The sequence below is a fragment of the Catharus ustulatus genome, chromosome 39 (assembly GCF_009819885.2).
Source record: "Catharus ustulatus isolate bCatUst1 chromosome 39, bCatUst1.pri.v2, whole genome shotgun sequence".
Lineage (NCBI taxonomy): Eukaryota > Metazoa > Chordata > Aves > Passeriformes > Turdidae > Catharus > Catharus ustulatus.
Genome location: NC_046259.1, coordinates 28081 through 55700, shown reverse-complemented (window position 1 = coordinate 55700; position 27620 = coordinate 28081). Strand labels below are relative to the sequence as shown.

General features: G+C 60.3%; 1 protein-coding gene across 1 annotated transcript; it reads left to right on the top strand.

Annotated features, from left to right (window-relative positions):
• The first annotated feature begins 12 nt into the window (after positions 1-12).
• Positions 13-27620, top strand: ERFL (ETS repressor factor like). The gene is made up of 7 exons (XM_033084418.2): positions 13-50; positions 21153-21234; positions 21960-22194; positions 24562-24751; positions 25318-25444; positions 26787-26869; positions 27609-27620. The coding sequence occupies exons 2-7, from the start codon at positions 21171-21173 to the stop codon at positions 27618-27620; spliced, it is 711 nt and encodes a 236-aa protein (XP_032940309.1). The 5' UTR covers positions 13-50; positions 21153-21170.

Here is a 27620-nt window from a genome sequence, read left to right as displayed (position 1 = left end):
GGACCCCCGACCCTCGCTCCGGACCGTCCCCGATGCGCGGCCGCCCCGCGGTGAGTTCCCAACTTTTCCCGACAGCTGCGGCTCGGGCCGGCCCCGCGGGGCCCCCTCCCCACCCGCGCCCCCTCCCCACATTCCCCGCGTGTCCCCCCGACCCCCCCCCCCCCCCCTTCTCCCGACCCCCCCCCCTCCCGCCGCTGCCGGCCCCGATCGAAGTTTCTGGCAACAAAGGGAAATAGCGAATCGATCGCGCCGGAGATTAAGAGACAAGTGCGGGAATCCATCAGCGCGCGGAGAGAGCCCGAGAGACCCCAGACCCAAAAGGGACCCCGGAGAGACCCCGGAGAGACCCCAGACCCAAAAGAGACCCCGGAGAGACCCCCGAGGGACCCCAGACCCAAAACAGACCCCCGAGAGACCCCAGACCCAAAAGGGACCCCGGAGAGACCCCCGAGAGACCCCAGACCCAAAAGGGACCCCGGAGAGACCCCCGAGAGACCCCGGAGAGACCCCAGACCCAAAAGAGACCCCGGAGAGACCCCACAGGGACCCCAGACCCAAAAGGGACCCCGGAGAGACCCTGGAGAGACCCCAGAGAGACCCCAGACCCAAAAGGGACCCCGGAGAGACCCCGGAGAGACCCCAGACCCAAAAGGGACCCCGGAGAGACCCCCGAGAGACCCCAGACCCAAAAGAGACCCCGGAGAGACCCTGGAGAGACCCCAGACCCAAAACGGACCCCGGAGAGACCCCAGACCCAAAAGGGACCCCCGAGAGACCCCGGAGAGACCCCAGACCCAAAAGAGACCCCGGAGAGACCCCAGACCCAAAAGGGACCCCGGAGAGACCCCCGAGAGACCCCAGACCCAAAAGAGACCCCGGAGAGACCCCCGAGAGACCCCAGACCCAAAAGGGACCCCGGAGAGACCCCGGAGAGACCCCAGACCCAAAAGAGACCCCACAGGGACCCCCGAGAGACCCCAGACCCAAAAGGGACCCCGGAGAGACCCCGGAGAGACCCCAGACCCAAAAGGGACCCCGGAGAGACCCCAGACCCAAAAGGGACCCCGGAGAGACCCCGGAGAGACCCCAGACCCAAAAGAGACCCCGGAGAGACCCCGAGAGACCCCAGACCCAAAAGGGAGCCCGGAGAGACCCCGGAGAGACCCCAGAGAGACCCCCGAGAGACCCCAGACCCAAAAGGGACCCCGGAGAGACCCCACAGGGACCCCCGAGAGACCCCAGACCCAAAAGGGACCCCGGAGAGACCCCGGAGAGACCCCAGACCCAAAACAGACCCCGGAGAGAACCCGGAGAGACCCCAGACCCAAAAGGGACCCTGGAGAGACCCCGGAGAGACCCCCGAGAGACCCCAGACCCAAAAGGGACCCCGGAGAGACCCCACAGGGACCCCAGACCCAAAAGAGACCCCCGAGAGACCCCAGACCCAAAAGAGACCCCACAGGGACCCCACAGGGACCCCAGACCCAAAAGAGACCCCGGAGAGACCCCCGAGAGACCCCAGACCCAAAAGAGACCCCGGAGAGACCCTGGAGAGACCCCAGACCCAAAAGAGACCCCGGAGAGACCCCAGACCCAAAAGAGACCCCGGAGAGACCCCAGACCCAAAAGAGACCCCGGAGAGACCCCAGACCCAAAACGGACCCCCGAGAGACCCCAGACCCAAAAGAGACCCCGGAGAGACCCCGGAGAGACCCCAGACCCAAAAGAGACCCCGGAGAGACCCCCGAGAGACCCCCGAGAGACCCCAGACCCAAAAGAGACCCCGGAGAGACCCCGGAGAGACCCCAGACCCAAAAGAGACCCCGGAGAGACCCCCGAGAGACCCCCGAGAGACCCCAGACCCAAAAGAGACCCCGGAGAGACCCCCGAGAGACCCCAGACCCAAAAGGACCCCGGAGAGACCCCGGAGAGACCCCAGACCCAAAAGAGACCCCGGAGAGACCCCAGACCCAAAAGGGACCCCGGAGAGACCCCGGAGAGACCCCCGAGAGACCCCAGACCCAAAAGAGACCCCGGAGAGACCCCAGAGAGACCCCAGACCCAAAAGAGACCCCGGAGAGACCCCTGAGTGACCAGTATGTGACCGGTGTGACCAGAGTGACCAGAGTGACCAGAGTGACCAGTGTGACCAGAGTGACCAGTATGGCCAGTATGACCAGAGTGACCAGAGTGACCGGTGTGACCAGAGTGACCAGAGTGACCAGAGTGACCAGTGCCCCCAGTGTGACCAGAGTGACCAGTGCCCCCAGTGTGACCAGAGTGACCAGTGTGACCGGTGTGACCAGTGTGACCAGTGTGACCAGTATGGCCAGAGTGACCAGTGTGACCAGTATGGCCAGTGTGACCGGTGTGACCAGTGTGACCAGAGTGACCAGTGTGACCGGTGTGACCAGTATATGACCAGTATGACCAGTATGACCAGTATGTGACCAGTATGGCCAGAGTGACCAGTGTGACCAGTGTGACCAGTATGGCCAGTGTGACCAGTATGACCAGAGTGACCAGTGTGACCAGTATGTGACCAGTATGTGACCAGTATGTGACCAGTGTGACCAGAGTGACCAGAGTGACCAGTGTGACCAGAGTGACCAGTGTGACCAGTATGACCATGTGAGCGGTGTGACCAGTGTGACCAGTGTGACCAGTATGACCAGTATGACCAGTATGACCAGTGTGACCAGTGTGACCAGTGTGACCAGTGTGACCGGTGTGACCAGTATGACCAGTGTGACCAGTGTGACCAGAGTGACCAGAGTGACCAGTATGACCAGTGTGACCGGTGTGACCAGAGTGACCAGAGTGACCAGTGCCCCCAGTGTGACCAGTGTGACCAGAGTGACCAGTATGGCCAGAGTGACCAGTATGACCAGTATGTGACCAGTATGACCAGAGTGACCAGAGTGACCAGAGTGACCAGAGTGACCGGTGTGACCAGTATGGCCAGAGTGACCAGAGTGACCAGTATGTGACCAGAGTGACCAGAGTGACCAGTGTGACCAGTGTGACCAGTGTGACCAGAGTGACCAGTGTGACCGGTGTGACCAGTATGACCAGTATGACCAGAGTGACCAGAGTGACCAGTGTGACCAGTGTGACCAGTATGACCAGAGTGACCAGTATGACCAGTATGACCAGTATGACCAGTGTGACCAGAGTGACCAGTCTGACCAGTGCCCCCAGTGCCCCCCAGTGCTCCCAGTGTCCCCAGTGTCCCCAGTGCTCCCAGTACCCTCCAGTGTCCCCAGTGCCCGCCCCGGGGGTCCCGGGCGGATTTTGGGGTGGGGGTCGCAGCTCTGGGGGCTCCAGGCCGTGTCCGGGTTCGCACACGCGTGGGGGGGGGGGGCGTGGACAGGTGTGATCTGGGCAGGTGTGACCTGGGCAGGTGTGTTCTGTGTGACACGTGTCCCTGAACACGTGTGCTCTGTGTCAGACACGTGTCCTGCACACGTGTGATCTGTGTTGAGGTTCATGTGTCTGGAACACCTGCACACATGTGCTCTGTGTGAGACACGTGTCCTGCACACGTGTGCAGGTGTGTTCTGTGTTGGGGTTCACGTGTCCTTGCATACCTGTGCAGGTGTGCTCTGTGTGACTCACGTGTCCCTGCACAGGTGTGCTCTGTGTGACTCACATGTCCTTGCACACCTGACAGACCTGTGCACGTGTGCTCTGTGTCAGACACGTGTCTGGCACACCTGTGCACGTGTGACCTGTGTTGATGTTCACGTGTCCTTGCATACCTGTGCAGGTGTGATCTGTGTGACTCACGTGTCCCTGCACACGTGTGCTCTGTGTGAGACACGTGTCCTGCACACCTGACTCACCTGTGCAGGTGTGAGCTGTGTTGAGGTTCACGTGTCCTGGGTACACCTGTGCACGTGTGCTCTGTGTGACTCACGTGTCTGGCACACCTGACTCACCTGCACACGTGTGCTCTGTGTCAGACACGTGTCTGACTCACCTGTGCGGGTGTGCTCTGTGTGACTCACGTGTCTGGCACACCTGGGCACACCTGGGCACACCTGGGCACACCTGGCCGTGCTGTCCCGACCCCTGCGGCCACCGGGACGGGGGGTTCGGTTCTGTTCCGTTCCCGGGCGGGTTCGGTTCGGTGCCGTCCCCATGTGTGGTCAGTGCGGGCTCGGTTCTGTTCCCATGCGGTTCCGGTGCCGTTCCGGGCAGGTTCGCCGTGGGTTCGGTTCGGTTCTGTTCCCGTGCGGGCTCGGTTCTGTTCCCGGGCGGTTCCGGTTCCGTTCCCGTGCGGGTCCGCGCTGCGTTCGCTGTGGTTCGGTTTGGTTCGGTTTGGTTCAGTTGGGTTCGGTTTGGGTTCGGTTTGGTTCGGTTTGGTTCAGTTGGGTTCGGTTTGGGTTCGGTTTGGTTCGGTTTCGGTTCCCCGCGGGTTCGGTTCGGTTCGGTTTCGGCTCCCCGCGGGTTCGGTTCGGTGCCCGCCCGGCGGGGTCGATGCGGCCGCGAGTCGCGCCCTGTCACGACAGTGGATGGTTCCGATGGCGCCCGATCGGTACCGGCACGGCCCGAACCCCCCGAACCTGCCCCGGTACCGCGTGAACCTGCCCCGGTACCGCCGGAACCCCCGAACCTGCCCCGGTACCGCCCGAACCCCCCGGCACTGCCGGAACCTGCCCCGGTAACCCCCGAACCCCCCGAACCTGCCCCGGTACCGCCCGAACCTGCCCCGGTACCGCCGGAACTCCTCCGGTACTGTCAACACCCCCCGGTACTGCCGGAACCCCCCGAACCTTCCCCGGTACCTCCCGAACCCACCGGCACTGCCGGAACCACCCGAACCCCCCCGGCACTGCCGGAACCTGCCCCGGTACCGCCCCGAACCCCTCCGGTACTGTCAGCAGCTCCCGGTACCTCCGGAACCATCCCCGAACCCCCCCGAACCCTCCCGAACCCCCCCGGCACTGCCGGAACCCCCTGAACGTGCTCCGGTACCGCCCGAACCCCTCCGGTATCAGCCGAACCCCTCGGCACTACCGGAACCATCCCCGAACCCTCCCGGTACCGCCCGAACCTGCCCCGGTACCGCCCCGAACCCCTCGGGTACTGTCAGCAGCCCCCGGCACTGCCGGAACCATCCCCGAACCCCCCCGGTACCTCCAGAACCCCCCGATCCCATTCCGGTACCTCCCGAGCCCCCCGAACCTTCCCCGGTACCTCCCGAACCCCCCCGAACCTCCCCGAACCCCGCGAACGCTCCCCGGATTTTTGGGGTTTTTTGGGGGGTTTATGGGATTTCGGGGGGGTTTTGGGGATTTTGGGGATTTTTTGGGGATTTTTTGGGGTGGCGGGGGCGGCTCCGAACCCCCCCGAACCCTCCGAACCTGCCCGAACCTTCCCGAACCCCCCCGAACCTCCCGAACCCCCCCGAACCCTCCCGAACCCCCCCGAACCTCCCCGGATTTTTGGGGGTTTTTTTGGAGGGTTTATGGGATTTCGGGGGGTTTTGGGGTTTTGGGATTTTTTTGGGTTTTTTTTGGGGTGGCGGTGGCGGCTCCGAACCCTCCCGAACCCCCCCGAACCCCCCCGAACCTTCCCCGAACCTCCCGAACCCTCCGAACCCTCCCGAACCCCCCCAGAATTTTTCGGTGTCCCCGGGATTGGGGCCGGGGGTCTCCCCCCTCTGTGTCCCCCCCCCAATTTCCCCTTTTTCGGGGGGGGGTCCCGCCCTTGTCCCCCCCCCCCCTTTTTGCCCCCCTCCCCATTTTTGCCCCCCCCGGTTCCGCCCAGCCGGGACCGGCGGCGCCGTCAGCCCCAAAGTGGCGGAAAATGAAGAAAAATGGGGAAAAATGGGGAAAAATGGAGAAAAATGGAGAAAAATGGAGAAAAATGGAACCGGGGCCGGAGCGCGGCGGCTGCGGGACCCCCGGGACCCCCGGGGTGGGGAGGGGAGGGGGCTTCGGGACCCCCGGGGGGGCTCGGGGGGGTTCGGGGGGGTTCGGGGGGGTTCGGAGCCGCCAGCGCCACCCCAAAAAAAACCCAAAAAAATCCCAAAAAAATTCCCCAAAACCCTCCAAAATCTCATAAATCCCCCCAAAAAACGCTCAAAAATGCCGGAGGGGTTCGGAGGGGTTCGGGTGGGCCCGGGGGGGTTCGGGGGGGTTCGGAGCCGCCACCGCCACCCCAAAAAAAATTTTTAAAAATCCTAAAAAATCCCCAAACTCTCCAAAATCTCATAACCCCCCCCAAAAAAAACCTCAAAAATCCCGGAGGGGTTCGGGGGGGTTCGGGGGGTTTCGGAGCCGCCACCGTGACCCCAAAAAAACCAAAAAAATCCCCCAAAAAATAAAAAAAAATCCCCAAAACCCCCCAAAATCCCATAAACCCCCCCGAAATCTCATAAACCCCCCCAAAAAACGCTGAAAAATGCCGGAGGGGTTCGGAGGGGTTCGGGGAAGGTTCGGGGGGGTTCGGGGGGGTTCGGAGCCGCCACCGCCACCCCAAAAAATCCCAAAAAAATCCTAAAAAATCCCCAGTACCCCAAAACCCCCCCGAAATCGCATAAGCCCCCCCAAAAAAACCCCAAAAAAATCCCGGAGGGGTTCGGAGGGGTTCGGGCAGGTTCGGGCAGGTTCGGGGGGGTTCGGGGGGTTCGGAGCCACCAGCGCCACCCCAAAAAAAAATTTTAAAAATCCTAAAAAATCTCCAAAACCCTCCAAAATGTCATAAATCCCCCCAAAAAAACCCCAAAAATCTCGGAGGGGTTCGGGCAGGTTCGGGCAGGTTCGGGCAGGTTCGGAGCCGCCACCGTGACCCCAAAAATCCCCAAAAAAATCCCAAAAAATTCCCAAATCCCCAAAACCCCATAAATCCCCCGAAATCCCATAAACATCCCCAAAAAAACCCCAAAAAAATCCCGGAGGGGTTCGGAGGAGTTCGGGCAGGTTCGGAGGGGTTCGGGAGGTTCGGAGCCGCCACCGCCACCCCAAAAAAACCAAAAAAATCCCCAAAAAATCAAAAGATCCCCAAAACCCCATAAACCCCCCAAAATCCCATAACCCCCCCGAAATCCCATAAACCCCCCCGAAAAAAACCCCAAAAAAATGCCGGAGGGGTTCGGAGGAGTTCGTGGAAGGTTCGGGCAGGTTCGGGGGGTTCGGAGCCGCCACCACCACCCCAAAAAACCCGAAAAAAAATCCCAAAAATCCCCAGAACCCCATAAACCCCCCAAAACCCCAAACCCCCCCCGAAATCTCATAACCCCCCCCCAAAAAAACCCCAAAAATCTCGGAGGGGTTCGGGGGGGGTTCGGGCAGGTTCGGGGAGGTTCGGGGGGTTCGGAGCCGCCAGCGCTACCCCAAAAAAAATTTAAAAAAATCCTAAAAAATCCCCCAAACCCTCCAAAATGTCATAAACCCCCCAAAAAAACCCCAAAAAAATCCCGGAGGGGTTCGGAGAGGTTCGGGCGGGTTCCGGGGGGTTCGGAGCCGCCTCCGTGACCCCCAAAACCCCCCAAAAAACCCCAAAAAACCCCCCCGGGACCCCCGATGGGATGTGCGGGGCGGCGCCGGGACCGCCGGAGCGGTTTTGGGGCGATTTGGGGAGATTTTGGGGCCGGGGAGGTTTTGGGGGAATTTTGGGGTCTCCATGGGGTCTGTAGGACCGGGAGGATTTTTGGGGAGGTTTTTTGGGGCGGTTTTTGGGGCCGGGGCGGTTTTCGGGGAGGTTTTTTGAGCCGGTGAGATTTTTGGGGTCTTTTTGGGGTCTGTAGGGCCAGGGCGGTTTTTTTTTTGGGAGGTTTTTGGGGTCGGGGAGATTTTTCGGGAAGGTTTTTTTGGGCCCAGGGGAGGTTTTGGGGTTTTTGTGGGGTCTGTAGGGCCGGGGTGGTTTTGTGGGGCGGTTTTTGGGGTCGGGGAGATTTTTCGGGAAGGTTTTTGGGGTCTTTGTGGGGTCTGTAGGACCAGGGAGGTTTTTTTGGGGCGGTTTTTTGGGGCGGTTTTTGGGGTCGGGGCGGTTTTTGGGGCGGTTTTTGGGGCCGGGGAGATTTTTGGGGTCTTTGTGGGGTCTGTATGGCCAAGGAGGTTTTTGGGGCCAGGGAGGTTTTTCGGGGAGGTTTTTGGGGTCTTTTTGGGGTCTGTAGGGCCGGGGAGGTTTTTTGGGGTCTGTAGGGCCAAGGAGGGTTTTTTTGAGAGGTTTTTGGGGCCGGAGAGGTTTTTGGGGCGTTTTTTGGGGCCGGGGAGATTTTCTGGGAGGTTTTTTGGGGCCGGGGAGATTTCAGGGTCTCCGTGGGGTCTGTAGGGCCAGGGCGGTTTTTCTGGGGGGATGTTTTGGGGTCGGGGAGGTTTTTAGGAAGATTTTTTGAGCTGGTGAGATTTTTGGGGTCTTTTTGGGGTCTGTAGGAGCAGGGAGATTTTTTGGGAAGGTTTTTTGGGGCGGTTTTTGGTGCCGGTGAGGATTTTGGGGTCTTCATGGGGTCTGTAGGACCGGGGAGGTTTTTTGGGGCCGGTGAGATTTTTTGAGGGGATTTTGGGGTCTCGGTGGAGTCTGTAGGGCCGGGGAGTTTTTTTTGGGGATTTTTTTTGGGGGCCGGGGAGGATTTTTGGGGTCTGTAGGGCCGGGGAGGATTTTTGGGAAGGTTTTTCGGGGCGTTTTTTGGGGCCGGGGAGGTTTTTTTGGGGAGGTTTTTGGGGTCGGGGAGATTTTTCGGGGAGGTTTTTGGTGCCGGTGAGGATTTTGGGGTCTGTAGGACCGGGGAGGTTTTTTGGGAAGGTTTTTTGGGGTCGGGGAGGATTTTGGGGTCTCCGTGGGGTCTGTAGGGCCAAGGAGGTTTTTTTGGGGATTTTTTTGGGGGCCCGGGGAGGATTTTTGGGGTCTGTAGGACCAGGGAGATTTTTTGGGAAGGTTTTTTGGGGCGGTTTTTTGAGCCGGGGAGGATTTTTGGGGTCTTCGTGGGGTCTGTAGGGCCAAGGAGGGTTTTTTTCGGAAGGTTTTTGGGGTCGAGGACGATTTCGGGGCCGGGGAGGATTTTTGGGGTGTTTTTGAGGTCTGTAGGACCAAGAAGGCTTTTTTATTTTTTGGGAGGTTTTGGGGGGAAGTTTTTTTGGGGCCGGGGAGATTTTGGGGTCTCCGTGGGGTCTGTAGGATCGGGGAGGTTTTTTGGAGGGTTTTTTGAGCCGGTGAGATTTTTGGGGTTTTTTTTGGGGTCTGTAGGACCGGGGAGATTTTTTGGGAAGGTTTTTTGGGGCCGGTGAGGATTTTAGGGTCTCCGTGGGCTCTGTAGGACCGGGGAGATTTTTTGGGAGGTTTTTGGGGTCTCCGTGGGGTCTGTAGGGCCATGGAGGTTTTTTTTTTGGGAAGGTTTTTGGGGTCGAAGAGGTTTTGGGGGGATTCTGGGGTATTTGTGGGGTCTGTAGGGCCAAGGAGGTTTTTTGGGGAAGGTTTTTTGAGCCGGTGAGATTTTTGGGGTCTTTTTGAGGTCTGTAGGGCCAAGGAGGTTTTTTGGGGATTTTTTTTTGGGGTCGGGGAGGATTTTTGGGGTCTGTAGGACCGGCGAGGTTTTTGGGGCGGTTTTTGGGGTCGGGGAGATTTTCTGGGAGGTTTTTGGGGTCGGGGAGGATTTTTTTGGGGGGGATTTTGGGGTCTCCATGGGGTCTGTAGGGCCGGGGAGATTTTTTGGGAAGGTTTTGGGGGTCGGGGAGATTTCTGGGGCGATTTTTGGTGCCGGGGAGATTTTTTGGGGTCCGCAGGGCCGGGGGTCGCCGCTCCCCATTTCCCACGACCCCCCCCCAAATTCCCCCCCGCGTTCATCACTCGCTAATTGCTCATTAGCGCCGCCCACCCCCCCAAATTCCCCCCCCGGGACCCCGGAACCGCAAACAGCCCCGAACCCCCCGAACCCCCCCAGACCCCCCCGAACCCCCCCGAACCCCCCCGAACCGCCCCCGAACCCCCCGGCCCGGATCCCCCCGCGGCGGCTCCGCTTTGAAGCGGCGGCTCCGGGACCCCCCCGGGACCCCCCCCCACATCCGCGACCCCCCCCCAAATCCCCCCCCGGCCCCTCCCCCACATCCGCGACCCCCCCCCCAAATCCCCCCCGGCCCCTCCCCCACCCCCTGCCCGCGCCGCGGCGGCTCCGGAGGAGGGGGAGGGGGGAGGGGGGACCTGGGGAGACCCCCGGCCCTATAGACGGGGTGTGGAGAGACCCCCGGCCCTATAGAGGGACCCCCGGCCCTATAGATGGGGTGGGGAGACCCCCAAATTCTATAGATGGGGTGTGGAGAGACCCCCGGCCCTATAGACGGACCCTGGCCCTATAGAGGGGGTGGGGGGAGAGATCCCAAACTCTATAGGGGATGGAGAGAGACCCCGGCCCTATAGACGGACCGTGCCCCTATAGACGGACCCCCGACCCTATAGATGGGGTGGGGAGACCCCCGGCCCTATAGATGCTGTGTGGAGAGACCCCCAAACTCTATAGGGGATGGAGAGAGACCCCGGCCCTATAGATGGACCCCCGACCCTATAGAGAGGGTGGGGAGAGATCCCGACCCTATAGGGATGTGGGGAGAGACCCTGGCCCTACAGGGGATGGAGAGAGACCCCCGGCCCTATAGCGGGTGTGGGGAGACCCCTAAACCCTATACATGGGGAGGGACGCCCCCCCGGCCCTATAGACGGACCCCTGGTCCTATAGGGGATGGAGAGAGACCCCAAATTCTATAGGGGGTGTGGGGAGACCCCCGGCCCTATAGGGGGTGTGGGGAGAGACCCCAAATCCTATAGGGGTGTGGGGAGAGAGACCCCAAACTCTATAGGGGATGTGGGGAGACCCCCGGCCCTATAGAGAGGGTGGGGAGAGATCCCGACCCTATAGAGGGGGTATGGGGAGAGACCCCGGCCCTATAGATGGTGTGTGGGGAGACCCCAAATCCGATAGGGGGTGTGGGCAGAGACCCCGGCCCTATAGCGGGTGTGGGGAGACCCCGACCCTATAGATGGGGTGTGGAGAGACCCCGGCCCTATAGCGGGTGGGGAGAGACCCCCGGCTCTATAGGGGATGGAGAGAGACCCCGGCCCTATAGATGGGGTGTGGAGAGACCCTAAATCCTATAGCGGGTGTGGGGAGAGACCCCGGCCCTATAGAGGGGGTGGGGGGAGAGACTCCGACCCTATAGGGGCTGTGGGGGGAGACCCCTAAATCCTATAGGGGATGTGTAGGGAGACCCCGGCCCTATAGATGCTGTGTGGAGAGAGACCCCCAAACTCTATAGGGGATGGAGAGAGACCCTGGCCCTATAGGGGATGTGGGGAGAGACCCCAAATCCTATAGATGGTGTGTGGGGAGACCCCTGGCCCTATAGACGGACCCCCGGCCCTATAGATGGGGTGTGGAGAGACCCCCAAACTCTATAGGGGATGGAGAGAGACCCTGGCCCTATAGGGGGTGTGGGGAGACCCCAAACCTATAGATGGGGATCGACACCCCTCCGGCCCCTATAGACGGACCCCCGGCCCTATAGACGGACCCTGTCCCTATAGACGGACCCAGCCCCTATAGACGGACCCTCCCCTATAGACGGACCCTATAGACGGACCCAGCCCCTATAGACGGACCCCTCCCCTATGTATGCTCGCGCCCCCCCGCCCCATCCGGTCCCGCGCTGTTCGCGCCGTTAATGACGATCCATTAATTATCAATTAATTGTTATTAATTACTGCCCGCAGCCGCCACCGCTCGGTGCGGGGCCGATAGCGGGGATGGGGGGGCTGGGGGGGATATAGGGGGGATATAGGGGGGGGATATGGGGGGGGATATGGGGGGGTTATGGGGATATGGGGGGGGCTATAGGGGCTACAGGGCCCGCACAGCTCAGAGACCCCAAACCCGCCCCGCAGAGCCCCCCAGATCTCCCCCAAACCCTCCTGGAGACCCCAAATCCCAAATCCTCCCCCAAATCCCAAATCCCCCCCAGACCCCAAACCCGCCCCACAGAGCCCCCCAAATCCCCCCCAGACCCAAAATCCCCCCCGAACTCCTCTATAGACCCCAAATCCCCCCGAACCCCCCATACACACCCCAAACACCCCCCAGACCCCAAACACCCCCTATAGAGACCCCAACCCCCCCAGACCACCGAGAGACCCCAAAATCCCCCCCGAACTCCCCCTCAGACCCCAACATCCTCCCCAAATCCCCCCCCCGACCCCAAATCCCCCCCGCAGACCCCACAGAGACCCCAGACCCCACTGAACCCCCCACGCAGACCCCAAATCCCCCTCAGACCCCAAACACCCCCCATAGAGACCCCAAAACCCACCCCACAGACCCCAAATCCCCCCCCAGACCCCACAGAGACCCCAAATCCCCCCCAAATCCCCCACGAACTCCCCTACAGACCCCAAGCTCCCCGTCAGACCCCAAATCCCCCCCAAACACCCCCCACAGACCCCACAGAGACCCCAGACCCCACTGAATCCCCCACGCAGACCCCAAACCCCCCCACAGATCCCAAATCCCCCCCCATAGACCCCCACAGTGACCCCAAATCCCCCCCGAACTCCCCATACAGACCCCACAGACCCCAAAATCCCCCCCGAACTCCCCATACAGACCCCAAGCTCCCCCTCAGACCCCAAAATCCCCCCCAAATTCCTCCACAGACCCCAAACCCCCCCGAAGTCCCCCAAACCCCACTGAACCCCCCACACAGACCCCAAACCCCCCTCAGACCCCAAATCCCCCCCAAATCCCCCCCCAGACCCCACAGACCCCAAAATCCCCCCCGAACTCCCCATACAGACCCCAAATTCCCCCCCTCAGACCCCAAATCCCCCCCAAATCCCCCCCAACCCCCCCCCAGACCCCTCCCCCCCCCTCCGCAGCCCCCCCCGTTCCCACGGCCCCTCCCCCCCTCATTAATTATTCATCTCCCCAATTACCGCCCGCGCTGCTCCATGACCCGCGGCGATGGCAGCGAGCCCGGGACCCCCCCCCGCCCCACAGACCCCACAAAGACCCCCAAAGACCCCCCCAAAACCCCCCCGGCCCGCGGCGATCGATCGGGGATCAATGGGGCGGCTTTGATCGAGCGGGGGAGGGGAGGGGGCGGGGGGCGGGGGGTTGGGGGAGATTTGGGGTCGGGGGGAGATTTGGGGTCTGGGGGGTTTGGGGTCTGTGGAGGAATTTGGGTCTGGGGGGGTTTGGGATCTGGGGGGGGTCTGCGGGGTGGGTTTGGGGTCTGGGGGGGATTTTGGGGTCTATATGGGGAGTTCGGGGGGATTTGGGGTCTCTGTGGGGGGAGTTCAGGGATGTTTGGGGTCTGTGGGGGGGTTTGGGGTGTGCATGGGGGGTTCAAGGGGGATTTTGGGTCTATAGAGGAGTTCAGGGGGATTTTGGGGTCTCTGTGGGGTCTGTGGGGGGATTTGGTGTCTGTGGGGGTGTTTGGGGTCTCTATGGGGGGTGCTTGGGGTCTGTATGGGGGGTTCGGGGTCTGTAGGGGAGTTCAGTGGGGTTTGGGGTCTCTGTGGAGGAATTTGGGGGGGATTTTGGGGTCTGTGGGGCGGGTTTGGGGTCTATAGAGGAGTTCGGGGGGGTTTTGGGGTCTCTGTGGGGTCTGTGGGGGGATTTGGGGTCTGGAGGGGATTGGGGTCTCTATAGGGGGTGTTTAGGGTCTGTATGGGGGGCTCAAAGGGATTTGGGGTCTATAGAGGAGTTCGGGGGGGGATTTGGGGTCTCTATGGGGGTTCGGGGGTTATTTTGGGGTCTGGGGGGGGGTTCGGGGGGGCATTTTGGGGTCTCTCTAGGGGGTGTTTGGGGTGTTTGGGGTCTCTCTGGGGTCTGTGGGGTGTTTGGGGTCTCCATGGGGAGTTCGGGGGTGTTTGGGGTCTGTATGGGGGGTTCCGGGGGATTTTGGGGTCTATAGAGGAGTTCGGGGGGGATTTTGGGGTCTCTCGGGGGTGTTTGGGGTGTTTGGGGTCCGCTGTTCAAGGGCCGTGTCCGTGGGGGGTCCGCGTGTGTCTGTAGGGCCGGGGCGCTGTGTCTATAGGGGATCCGTGTCCATAGGGGATCTGTGTCTATAGGGGATTTATCTGTGTCTGTAGGGCCGGGGCGCTGTGTCTATAGGGGATCTGTGTGTCTATAGGGGATTTCTGTGTGTCTATAGGGGATCCGTGTCTATAGGGGATCCGTGTGTCTATACGGGACCTCGGTGCGTCTATAGGAGATTTATCTGTGTCTATAGGGCCGGGGCGCTGTGTCCATAGGGGATCTCGGTGTCTATAGGGGATCTGTGTCCATAGGGGATCTGTGTCTGTAGGGTCGGGGATCTGTGTCTATAGGGGATCTCGGTGTGTTTAGGGGTCCGTGTGTGTCTATAGGGGATCTCGGTGCGTCTATAGGAGATTTATCTGTGTCTGTAGAGTCGAGGATCCGTGTCTATAGGGGATCCGTGTGTCTATAGGGGATCTCGGTGTGTTTAGGGGGTCCGTGTGCGTCTATAGGAAATTTATCTGTGTCTATAGGGTCGGGGATCCGTGTCTGTAGGGGATCTGGGTGTCTCTATAGGGGATCTGGGTGTGTCTATAGGGGATCCGTGTGTCTATAGGGGATCCGTGTGTGTCTATAGGGGATCCGTGTGTCTATAGGGGATCTGTGTGTCTATAGGAGGTTTATCTGTGTCTGTAGGGTCCGGGATCCGTGTCTATAGGGGATCTGGGTGTGTTCAGGGGGTCTCTCTGTGTCTATAGGGGATCTCTGTGTGTCTATAGGGGATCTCGGTGTGTGTCTATAGGGGATCTCGGTGTGTCCATAAGGGGTCTCCGTGCCCCTATAGGGGATGTCTGTGCCTATAGGGGGGGTCTCGGTGTCTATGGGGTCTCTGTGTGTGTTTGCAGGGTCGGGGTCTATAGGGGATCTGTGTCTATAGGGGATTTCTGTGTGTTCAAGGGGTCCGTGTGCGTTTGTAGGAGATTTCTGGGTGTCTATAGGGAATCTCGGTGTGTGTCTATAGGGGATCTGTGTGTCCGTAAGGCTCTCAGTGCCCCTGTAGGGGATGTCTGTGTCCATAGGGGATTTCTGTGTGTTTATAGGAGATCTGCGTCTATAGGGTCTCTCTGTGTATGTTTTAGGGGTCTCTCTCTGTCCATAGGGTCTCTCAGTGTCTATAGGGCCTCGCTGTGTGTTTAAGGGGTCTCTCTGTGTCCATAGGGTCTGTCTGTGTGTGTTTTGGAGGTCTCTGTGTGTTTTTAGGGGCTCTCTCTCCCTCTATAGGGTCTCTCCGTGCCCATAGGGTCTCTGTGTGTATTTAAGGGGTCTCTGTGTGTTTTTGAGGGGTCTCTCTCCGTCTATAGGGTCTCTCTGTGTCTATAGGGTCTCTCCGTGCCCATAGGGTCTCTGTGTGTGTTTTAGGGGGTCTCTCGGTGTCTATAGGGTCTGTCTGTGTGTCTGTAGGGGGATCTCCGTGTGTTTTTATAGGGGATCTGTGTCTATAGGGTCTCTGTGTGTTTTTAAGGGCTCTCTCTCTGTCCATAGGGTCTCTCTCTGTCTATAGGGTCTCTCCGTGCCCATAGGGTCTCTCTCTGTCTATAGGGTCTCTCTGTGTGTATTTTTAAGGGGTCTCTGTGTGTTTTTGAGGGATTTCTGTGTCTATAGGGTCTCTCGGTGTCTATAGGGTCTCTCCGTGCCCATAGGGTCTCTGTGTCTCTATAGGGTCTCTGTGTGTATTTTTAAGGGGTCTCTGTGTTTTTAAGGGCTCTCTCCGTGCCCATAGGGTCTCTCTGTGTGTCTATAGGGTCTCTGTGTCTCTATAGGGTCTCTCCGTGTGTATTTTTAAGGGGTCTCTGTGTTTATTTTTAAGGGATTTCTGTGTCTATAGGGTCTCTCCGTGCCCATAGGGTCTCTGTGTGTATTTTTAAGGGGTCTCTGTGTGTTTTTGAGGGATCTCGGTGTCTATAGGGTCTCTCTCTGTGTCTATAGGGTCTCCCCGTCCCCATAGGGTCTCTGTGTGTCTATAGGGTCTCTCTCTGTGTGTTTTAGGGGTCTCTGTGTGTGTTTTAGGGGGTCTCTCGGTGTCTATAGGGTCTCTCCGTGCCCATAGGGTCTCTCCGTGTGTGTTTTAGGGGGTCTCTCGGTGTCTATAGGGTCTGTCTGTGTGTCTATAGGGTCTCCGTGTGTTTTTGAGGGGTCGCTCTCCATCTATAGGGTCTCTCTGTGTATTTTTAAGGGATCTCGGTGTCTATAGGGTCTCTCCATGCCCATAGGGTCTCTGTGTCTCTATAGGGTCTCTCTGTGTTTATTTTTAAGGGGTCTCTCTCTGTCTATAGGGTCTCTCTCAGGGGTCTCTGTGTGTTTTTGAGGGATCTCTGTGTCTATAGGGTCTCTCCGTGCCCATAGGGTCTCTGTGTGTTTTAGGGGGTCTCTGTGTGTCCATAGGGTCTGTCTGTGTGTCTGTAGGGGGATCTCCGTGTGTTTTTATAGGGGATCTGTGTCTATAGGGTCTCTGTGTGTTTTCAAGGGCTCTCTCTCTGTCCATAGGGTCTCTGTGTATTTTTAATGGGTCTCTCTCTCTGTCTATAGGGTCTCTCTGTGTGTATTTTTAAGGGGTCTCTGTGTGTTTTTGAGGGATCTCGGTGTCTATAGGGTCTCTCCGTGCCCATAGGGTCTCTCTGTGTCTATAGGGTCTCTCTGTGTGTATTTTTAAGGGGTCTCTGTGTGTTTACGGGCTCTCTCAGTGTCTATAGGGTCTGTCTGTGTGTCTGTAGGGGGGATCTCCGTGTGTTTTTATAGGGGATCTGTGTCTATAGGGTCTCTCTGTGTGTATTTTTAAGGGGTCTCTGTGTCTATAGGGTCTCTGTGTATCTATAGGGTCTCTCTCTGTGTGTTTTAGGGGTCTCTGTGTGTGTTTAAGGGCTCTCTCTCCCTCTATAGGGTCTCTCGGTGTGTGTTCAAGGGGTCTCTCTCTGTCTATAGGGTCTCTCCGTGCCCATAGGGTCTCTGTGTATTTAAGGGGTCTCTCTCCATCTATACGGTCTCTCTCCGTGCCTATAGGGTCTCTGTGTGTGTTTAAGGGCTCTCTCAGTGTCTATAGGGTGTCTCTGTGTCTCTATAGGGTCTCTGTGTATCTATAGGGTCTCTCTCTGTGTGTTTTAGGGGTCTCTGTGTGTGTTTTAGGGGGTCTCTCGGTGTCTATAGGGTCTCTCCGTGCCCATAGGGTCTCTCTGTGTCTATAGGGTCTCTCTGTGTGTATTTTTAAGGGGTCTCTGTGTGTTTTTAAGGGGTCTCTGTGTGTTTTTAGCTCTCTCTGTGTCTATAGGGTCTCACTGTGTCTATATGGTCTCTCTGTGTGTTTAAGGGGTCTCTCTCTCTGTCTATAGGGTCTCTCCGTGTGTATTTAAGGGGTCTCTCCGTGCCCATAGGGTCTCTGTGTGTTTAAGGGATCTCCGTGTATTTTTAAGGGGTCTCTCTCCCTCTGTAGGGTCTCTCCGTGCCCATAGGGTCTCTCCGTGTCTGTTTTAGGGGGTCTCTCGGTGTCTATAGGGTCTCTCTGTGTGTTTAAGGGCTCTCTCGGTGTCTATAGGGTCTCTCTGTGTCTCTATAGGGTCTCTCCGTGCCCATAGGGTCTCTGTGTGTGTATTTAAGGGCTCTCTGTGTGTTTTTTAAGGGATCTCAGTGTCTATAGGGTCTCTCCGTGCCTATAGGGTCTCTCTGTGTGTGTTTAAGGGGTCTCTGTGTGTTTTTAAGGGATCTCCGTGCCCATAGGGTCTCTCTCTGTCTATAGGGTCTCTCTGTGTATTTTTAAGGGGTCTCTGTGTGTTTAAGGGCTCTCTCTGTGTCTATAGGGTCTCTCGGTGTCTATAGGGTCTCTCCCTGTCTATAGGGTCTCTGTGTATCTATAGGGTCTCTCTCTGTGTGTTTTAGGGGTCTCTGTGTGTGTTTTAGGGGGTCTCTCTGTGCCCATAGGGTCTCTGTGTGTCTATAGGGTCTCTCTGTGTGTCTATAGGGTCTCTGTGTGTCTATAGGGTCTCTCTGTGTGTCTATAGGGTCTCTCTGTGTCTATAGGGTCTCTCTGTGTGTATTTTTAAGGGGTCTCTGTGTGTTTAAGGGCTCTCTCGGTGTCTATAGGGTCTCTCCGTGCCCATAGGGTCTCTCCGTGCCCATAGGGTCTCTCTCTGTCTATAGGGTCTCTCTGTGTTTATTTTTAAGGGGTCTCTGTGTATTTAAGGAGTCTCTGTGTGTATTTTAAGGGCTCTCTCGGTGTCTATAGGGTCTCTCCGTGCCCATAGGGTCTCTGTGTGTATTTTTAAGGGGTCTCTGTGTGTTTTTGAGGGATTTCTGTGTCTATAGGGTCTCTCTGTGTCTATAGGGTCTCTCTGTGTCTATAGGGTCTCTCTGTGTCTATAGGGTCTCTCCGTGCCCATAGGGTCTCTCTGTGTCTATAGGGTCTCTCTGTGTCTATAGGGTCTCTCTGTGTCTATAGGGTCTCTGTGTGTCTATAGGGTCTCTCTGTGTGTATTTTTAAGGGGTCTCTGTGTGTTTTTAAGGGCTCTCTCGGTGTCTATAGGGTCTCTCCGTGCCCATAGGGTCTCTGTGTGTCTATAGGGTCTCTCTGTGTGTTTAAGGGGTCTCTGTGTTTATTTTTAAGGGATCTCGGTGTCTATAGGGTCTCTCCGTGCCCATAGGGTCTCTCCGTGTGTGTTTTAGGGGGTCTCTCTCCGTCTATAGGGTCTCACTGTGTCTATAGGGTCTCCGTGTGTATTTTTAAGGGATCTCTGTGTGTTTTTGAGGACTCTCTCGGTGTCTATAGGGTCTCTCCGTGCCCATAGGGTCTCTCTGTGTGTTTTTAAGGGGTCTCTCAGTGTCTATAGGGTCTCCCCGTGCCCATAGGGTCTCTGTGTCTCTATAGGGTCTCTGTGTGTATTTTTAAGGGGTCTCTGTGTGTTTTTAAGGGATCTCGGTGTCTATAGGGTCTCTCTCAGTGTGTTTTAGGGGTCTCTCCGTGCCCATCGGGTCTCTCTGTCTATAGGGTCTCTCTGTGTGTATTTAAGGGGTCTCTGTGTTTATTTTTAAGGGATTTCTGTGTCTATAGGGTCTCTCCGTGCCCATAGGGTCTCTGTGTCTCTATAGGGTCTCTGTGTATTTTTAAGGGGTCTCTGTGTGTTTAAGGGCTCTCTCGGTGTCTATAGGGTCTCTCCGTGCCCATAGGGTCTCTCCGTGCCCATAGGGTCTCTGTGTGTATTTTTAAGGGGTCTCTGTGTGTTTTTGAGGGATTTCTGTGTCTATAGGGTCTCTCCGTGTCTATAGGGTCTCTCTGTATGTTTAAGGGGTCTCTGTGTTTATTTTTAAGGGATTTCTGTGTCTATAGGGTCTCTCCGTGCCCATAGGGTCTCTCCGTGCCCATAGGGTCTCTCTGTGTGTATTTTTAAGGGGTCTCTGTGTGTTTAAAGGGTCTCTCGGTGTCTATAGGGTCCCTGTGTGTATTTTTAAGGGATCTCTGTGTGTTTTTGAGGGATTTCTGTGTCTATAGGGTCTCTCTGTGTGTATTTTTAAGGGGTCTCTGTGTGTTTAAGGGCTCTCTCCGTGTCTATAGGGTCTCTCCGTGCCCATAGGGGCTCCCCGTGCCCGCCGGTCGCCGCCGGCCCCAATTCCCAGCGCGGGTCGTTAACGCCGCGCGATGGAAAAAAAAAATAAAAAACCCCAAACCCACTTGAAAAGCGGCGAATCCCGAAATCCCAAATAACGAGGAACCGGCGCCGCTGCCGGGGGGCACCGGGGGAGGGGCGGGAGGGGGAGGGGGAGGGGGGAGGGGGAGGGGAGCGGCGGCCGTGGTCCGGAATCTGCCCCTAAAGCTGCGCTGTGCCCCAAAATTTCCTGAAATTCACCCCTAAAACTGCCCCGTGCCCCAAAATCCGCCCCTAAAACTGCCCTGTGCCCCAAAATCCCCCCAAAATCCCCCAAAATCCGCCCCTGAAACTGCCCTGTGCCCCAAAATCCGCCCCTAAAACTGCCCTGTGCCCCAAAATCCGCCCCTAAAACTGCCCTGTGCCCCAAAATCCCCCAAAATCCGCCCCTAAAACTGCCCCTAAAACTGCCCTGTGCCCCAAAATCCCGCAAAATCCGCCCCCAAAATCCGCCCCTAAAACTGCCCTCTGCCCCTAAACCCGCCCCTAAAACTGCCCTGTGCCCCAAAATCCCCAAAATCCGCCCCTAAAACTGCCCTGTGCCCCAAAATCCCCCCAAATCCGCCCCTAAAACTGCCCTGTGCCCCAAAATCCGCCCCTAAAACTGCCCTGTGCCCCAAAATCCGCCCCTAAAACTGCCCTGTGCCCCAAAATTTCCTGAAATTCACCCCTAAAGCTGCCCTGTGCCCCAAAATCCCGCAAAATCCCCCAAAATCCGCCCCTAAAACTGCCCCGTGCCCCAAAATCCGCTCCTAAAACTGCCCCTAAAGCTGCTCTGTGCCCCAAAATCCCCCAAAATCCGCCCCTAAAATCCGCCCCCTGCCCCAAAATCCCCCAAAATCCGCCCCTAAAGCTGCCCTGTGCCCCAAAATCCGCCCCTAAAATCCGCCCCTAAAACTGCCCTGTGCCCCAAAATCCGCCCCTAAAATCCGCCCCTAAAACTGCCCTGTGCCCCAAAATCCGCCCCCAGAACTGCCCCTGTGCCCCAAAATCCGCCCCTAAAACTGCCCTGTGCCCCAAAATCCGCTCCTAAAACTGCCCTGTGCCCCAAAATCCGCCCCTAAAACTGCCCCGTGCCCCAAAATCCCCCAAAATTCGCCCCCAGAATTGCCCTGCACCCCAAAATCTTCACCCTCCCCCCCAAATTTCCTCCCATGCCCTCAAATTCCCCCCAAATTCACCCCTAATTTACCCCAAATTCCCCCCAAATCCCCCCAAATCCCCCCCAATTCACCCCAAATCCCCAAATCCCCCCCAATTCACCCCAAACCCCCCCCAAATTCCCCCCAATTCCCCCCAAATTCACCCCAAATCCCCAAATCCCCCCCAAATCCCCAAATCCCCCCCAAATTCCCCCCAAATCCCCCCAAATCCCCCCAAATTCACCCCGAACCCCCCCAAATCCCCCCAAATCCCCCCCAAATTCACCCCAAATTCCCCCCAATTCACCCCAAATCCCCCCGAATTCACCCCGAACCCCCCGAACTCCGCAGGTGTGACCCCCCCCCGCCATGGACTGCACCTGCGTGTCCGACCTGCTCCTCACCGCGCCCGTGCCGGCGCTCTGGACCCCAGGTACCCCGGGGGGGGGGGGACACACCTGGGGACAGGTGGGACACACCTGGGGACACACCTGGGTACACCTGGGGACGGGGGGGACACACCTGGGGACAGATGGGGACAGACCTGGGTACACCTGGGGAACAACTGGGACACACCTGGGACAGGTGGGGCACACCTGGGGACAGGTGGGGACAGGTGGGGACAGCTGGGGACAGGTGGGGACAGGTGGGACAGACCTGGGGACACACCTGGATACACCTGAGGACGCGGGGGGACACACCTGGGGACAGATGGGGAACAGCTGGAGAACAGCTGGGGACAGGTGGGACACACCTGGGACAGGTGGGGACAGGTGGGAAAGACCTGGGACACACCTGGGTACACCTGAGGACATGGGAGGACACACCTGGGGACAGGTGGGGACAGGTGGGGACAGCTGGGTTCGCGTTCCCCGAGTGGGCGTACAAGGCCGAGTCCAGCCCCGGCTCAGTGGTGATGTCACAGCGATGATGTCACAGTGCTATAACAGCGATGATTTATCAATGATGATGATGATGATGTCACACTGATGACATCACTGATGACGTCACACAGGGTTCGCGTTCCCCGAGTGGGCGTACAAGGCCGAGTCCAGCCCCAGTTCGGTGATGACGTCACAGTGCTATAACAGGGATGATATATCACTGATGATGATGATGATGTCACACTGATGATGTCACACCGATGACGTCACGCAGGGTTCGCGTTCCCCGAGTGGGCGTACAAGGCCGAGTCCAGCCCCGGCTCGCGGCAGATCCAGCTCTGGCACTTCATCCTGGAGCTGCTGCGGCAGGAGCAGTACCGCGAGGTCATCGCCTGGCAGGGCGACTACGGCGAGTTCGTCATCAAGGACCCCGACGAGGTGGCGCGGCTCTGGGGGGTGCGCAAGTGCAAGCCCCACATGAACTACGACAAGCTCAGCCGCGCCCTCAGGTACGGCTGGGACACACCTGGGCACACCTGGGGACACACCTGGGCACACCTGGGGACACAGCTGGGAGGGATAGAAACACACCTGTGACACCTGGGCACACCTGGGATACCTGGGGACAGCTGGGGACACCTGGGGACACCTGGGGGGGCTGGGACACACCTGGGAGGGATAGAAACACACCTGGACACACCTGGGGGGCTCTGGGGGGTGCGCAAGTGCAAGCCCCACATGAACTACGACAAGCTCAGCCGCGCCCTCAGGTACGGCTGGGACACACCTGGGGACACCTGGGGATACCTGGGCTCACACAGACACACCTGGATACACCTGGATACACCTGGCGGGGCTGGGACACACCTGGGACACACCTGGGACACACCTGGGGGGCTCTGGGGGGTGCGCAAGTGCAAGCCCCACATGAACTACGACAAGCTCAGCCGCGCCCTCAGGTACGGCTGGGACACACCTGGGCACACCTGGGACACACCTGGGATACCTGGGCTCACACAGACACACCTGGGGGGCTGGGACACACCTGGGAGGGATAGGAACACACCTGGGCACACCTGGACACACCTGGGGGGCTCTGGGGGGTGCGCAAGTGCAAGCCCCACATGAACTACGACAAGCTCAGCCGCGCCCTCAGGTACAGGGACACACCTGGGCACACACCTGGGGACAGCTGGGCACAGCTGGGGGCATAGGAACACACCTGAGATACCTGGGACATACCTGGAGGGGACTGGGACACACCTGGGGACACCTGGGGACACACCTGGACACACCTGGGGGGCTCTGGGGGGTGCGCAAGTGCAAGCCCCACATGAACTACGACAAGCTCAGCCGCGCCCTCAGGTACGGCTGGGACACACCTGGGCAGGCAGGGACACACCTGGGGACAGCTGGGGACACCTGGGGGGGGCTGGGACACCTGGGGATACCTGGGGACACCTGGGCACACCTGGGACACACCTGGGGGGCTGGGACACACCTGGGCACACCTGGGGGGCTCTGGGGGGTGCGCAAGTGCAAGCCCCACATGAACTACGACAAGCTCAGCCGCGCCCTCAGGTACGGCTGGGACACACCTGGGCACACCTGGGCACACCTGGGGACACCTGGGGATACCTGGGGGGCTCTGGGGGGTGCGCAAGTGCAAGCCCCACATGAACTACGACAAGCTCAGCCGCGCCCTCAGGTACAGGACACACCTGGGACACACCTGGGGACACCTGGGAACAGCTGGGGACACCTGGGAACAGCTGGGGACACCTGGGATACACCTGGGACACACCTGGGCACACCTGGATACACCTGGGATACAGCTGGGATACCTGGGCTCACACAGACACACCTGGACACACCTGGGGGGCTCTGGGGGGTGCGCAAGTGCAAGCCCCACATGAACTACGACAAGCTCAGCCGCGCCCTCAGGTACGGGACACACCTGGGCACACCTGGGCACACCTGGGATACCTGGGGATACCTGGGGACACACCTGGATACACCTGGGAGAGATAGGAACACACCTGGGGGGGCTGGGACACACCTGGGCACACCTGGGGGGCTCTGGGGGGTGCGCAAGTGCAAACCCCACATGAACTACGACAAGCTCAGCCACGCCCTCAGGTACGGGACACACCTGGGGACACCTGGGCACACCTGGGAGGGATAGGAACACACCTGGGATACCTGGGACACACCTGGATACACCTGGACACACCTGGGGGGCTCTGGGGGGTGCGCAAGTGCAAGCCCCACATGAACTACGACAAGCTCAGCCGCGCCCTCAGGTACGGCTGGGACACACCTGGGCACACCTGGGCAGGCAGGGACACACCTGGATACACCTGGGGACAGCTGGGGGGAGCTGGGACACACCTGGGACACACCTGGGGACACCTGGGGACACCTGGGGGTACCTGGATACACCTGGGGACACACCTGGGACACCTGGGGACACCTGGGGACAGCTGGGAACACCTGGGGACAGCTGGGAGAGATAGGAACACACCTGAACACACCTGGACACACCTGGGACACACCTGGACACACCTGGGGACAGCTGGGACACACCTGGGATGGGCAGGATCACACCTGGGGACACTGGACATTGGGGACACCGGACACTGGGGACACTGGGGACACTGGGGACACACGGCAGACCCCAGCCCCCCATCTCGGGACCCCCGGAAGGTTCTGGGGGGGTTTGGGGGGGTTTGGGGGGTCCCGCGGGGTCTCCCGGCGCTGGGATCGGCACCGCGGACACTGGGCCGGACTGGGCTGGACTGGGCTGGACTGGGGCGGTTCTGGGGGGGCTCGGGGGGGCTCGGGGGGGTCCCAGCCAGGCCGCGCCCCCTCCCCAGGTATTACTACAACAAGCGGATCCTGCACAAGACCAAGGGGAAGCGATTCACCTACAAGTTCAACTTCAGCAAGGTGGTGCTGGTGAATTACCCGCTGCTGGAATTGGGGGGGGGGGCTCCGCTCCTGCTGACCCCCGCGCCCTGCCCCGCCCCCACCCCCGGCCCCGAGTGCGCCCCCGTCACCCCCGAGGTACGGCGGGGCCGGAAAGAGGGGAGGGGGCTTCGGTGGGGGGGCTGGGGGGGCTGGGGGGGGTTCTGAGGGAGGTACGGGGGGGATTTGGGGAGGGGTCTCCGCTCAGAGCCGCTCCGAGGAACCGGGGGGGGGAATTTGGGGAGGAACCGGGGGTCTCTGAGAGAGACGCGGGGGGAATTTGGGGAGGGGTCTCCACTCAGAGCCGCCCCGAGGTACCGGGGGGGGAATTTGGGGAGGGGTCTGCGCTCAGAGCCGCCCTGAGGAACTGGGGGGGGAATTTGGGGAGGGGTCTGCACTCAGAGCCGCCCCGAGGAACTGGGGGGGGAATTTGGGGAGGGGTCTCCACTCAGAGCCGCCCCGAGGAGCCGGGGGGGAATTTGGGGAGGGGTCTCCGCTCAGAGCCGCCCCGAGGAACCGGGGGGGAATTGGGGAGGTACCGGGGGGCTCTGAGTGAGATACGGGGGAATTTGGGGAGGGGTCTGCGCCCGGAGCCGCCCCCGTGGGAGCACAGCGAGGGTCTCCCGCGGCCCCCCTCCCCAAATTCCGCCGCCCCCCCCCCCCAGACGCTGCAGTCTCTGTTCTGCGCCCCCCGCCCCGCCGACCCCCCCGGGCGCCCCCCCCTCTTCGAGCGCCCCCCCGAGACCCCCGAGAAGCTGCGGCTGGAGGCGGCGGTGCCGTTCCTGGGCTCGGGTGAGGGGGGGCGGCCCCCGGACGGGACCCCCGAATGGGGAGGGGGCACCAGGATGGGACCCCCGAAATGGGGAGGGGGCGGGGACACCGGGATGGGGGGGGAAAACCGGGATGGGACCCCCAAAATGGGGAGGGGGCACCGGGACGGGACCCCCGAAATGGGGATGGGACCCCCAAAATGGGGAGGGGGAGTACCGGGATGGGACCCCCAAAATTGGGGAGGGGACCCCCAAAACGGACCCCAAAATGGGGAGGGGGACATCGGGATGGGACCCCCAAAATGGGGAGGGGGAACCGGAAATGGGACTCCAAAATGGGGAGGGGGCACCGGGATGGGACCCCCAAAATGGGGAGGGGGACGGGACCCCCAAAATGGGGAGGGGGAGGGGACCGAGATGGGACCCCCAAAATGGGGAGGGGGCACCGGGACGGGACCCCCAAATGGGGAGGGGGCACCGGAAATGGGACCCCAAAATGGGGAGGGGGACCGGGGATGGGACCCCCAAAATGGGGAGGGGGAGGGGACCCCAAAATGGGGGGGGGGCACCGGGACGGGGGGAGGACATCGGGATGGGACCCCCAAAATGGGGAGGGGGCACCGGAAATGGGACTTCAAAATTGGGGAGGGGGCACCGGGACGGGACCCCCGAAATGGGGAGGGGGAGGGGACACCGGGATGGGGGGGGGGGCACCGGGATGAGACCCCCGAAATGGGGATGGGACCCCCAAACCAAACCCCAAAATGGGGAGGGGGCATTGGGACGGGACCCCCAAAATGGGGAGGGGGAGTACAGGGATGGGACCCCGAAATTGGGGAGGGGGCACCGGGATGGGACCCGCAAAATGGGGGGGCGACCCCCGGACGGGACCCCCGAAATGGGGAGGGGGAGGGGACCCCAAAATGGGGAGGGGGCACCGAAATGGGACCCCCAAAATGGGGAGGGGGAGTACAGGGATGGGACCCCCAAAATGGGGAGGGGGCACCGGGATGGGACCCCCGAAATTGGGGAGGGGGCACTGGGATGGGGACCCCCAAAATGGGGAGGGGGAGTACAGGGATGGGACCCCCAAATTGGGGAGGGGGCACCGGGATGGGACCCCAAAATGGGGATGGGACCCCCAAACCGGACCCCAAAATGGGGAGGGGGCACCGGGATGGGACCCCCGAAATGGGGAGGGGGACCGGGATGAGACCTCCGAAATTGGGGAGGGGGCACCGGGAATGGGACCCCTAAAATGGGGAGGGGGCGCCGGGACGGGACCCCCAAACCGGCCCCGAACCCTTTGTGACGCCCCCCGCCCCCCTGAACCCCCCCCCCTGACGCCCCCTCCCCATTTCCAGGCCTCTCCGGGTTCTCCAAGGCTCCGGCGCTTTTGGGGGCGGGGGGCTTCGGGCGGCCCCCCCCTGCCCGAGTACCCCTGGGGGTGGGGGTCGTACCTGCCGGGGGCGCTGCCGCTGCCGCCCCCCTCCCCACGCCCCCCCCGCCAAGCTGCCGCCCCCTCCCCCCCCCGCCGCGCTGTACCCCCCCCCCCTTTTTTCCTGCCGCCCCCTCCCCCCGCGCCCCCCTCCCCACGCCGGGGGGGGAGGGGCGGCGGGGGGGGTGGGGGAGGGGTCGGACTCGGAGCTGGAGGTGACGGATGGGGGGGGGGCGAGCTCGGGGGACGAGGCCGAGACCCCTCCCCCACCACGGAGCCCCCTCCCCACTCCGCCCCCTCCCCCCCCGCAGGCCCCCCGCCCGTGGGAAGGGGGCGCGGGGGGGGTCCCAGATCCTCCCCTGAATTGGGGAGGGGTCCCGGATCCACCCCTGAATTGGGGAGGGGTCCCAGATCCGCCCCTGAATTGGGGGGGGGTCCCCCTCTGAGCCCCCGTAAATTGGGGAGGGGTCCCAGATCTATCCCTGAATTGGGGAGGGGTCCCAGATCCACCCCCTGAATTGGGGGGGGGTCCCAGATCCTCCCCTGAATTGGGGGGGGGGTCCCAGCTCCGCCCCTGAATTGGGGGGGGTCCCGCTCTGAGCCCCCGTAAATTGGGGAGGGGTCCCAGATCCACCCCTGAATTGGGGAGGGGTCCCAGATCCTCCCCTGAATTGGGGAGGGGTCCCGGATCCACCCCTGAATTGGGGGGGGGTCCCAGATCCTCCCCTGAATTGGGGGGGGGTCCCAGATCCACCCCTGA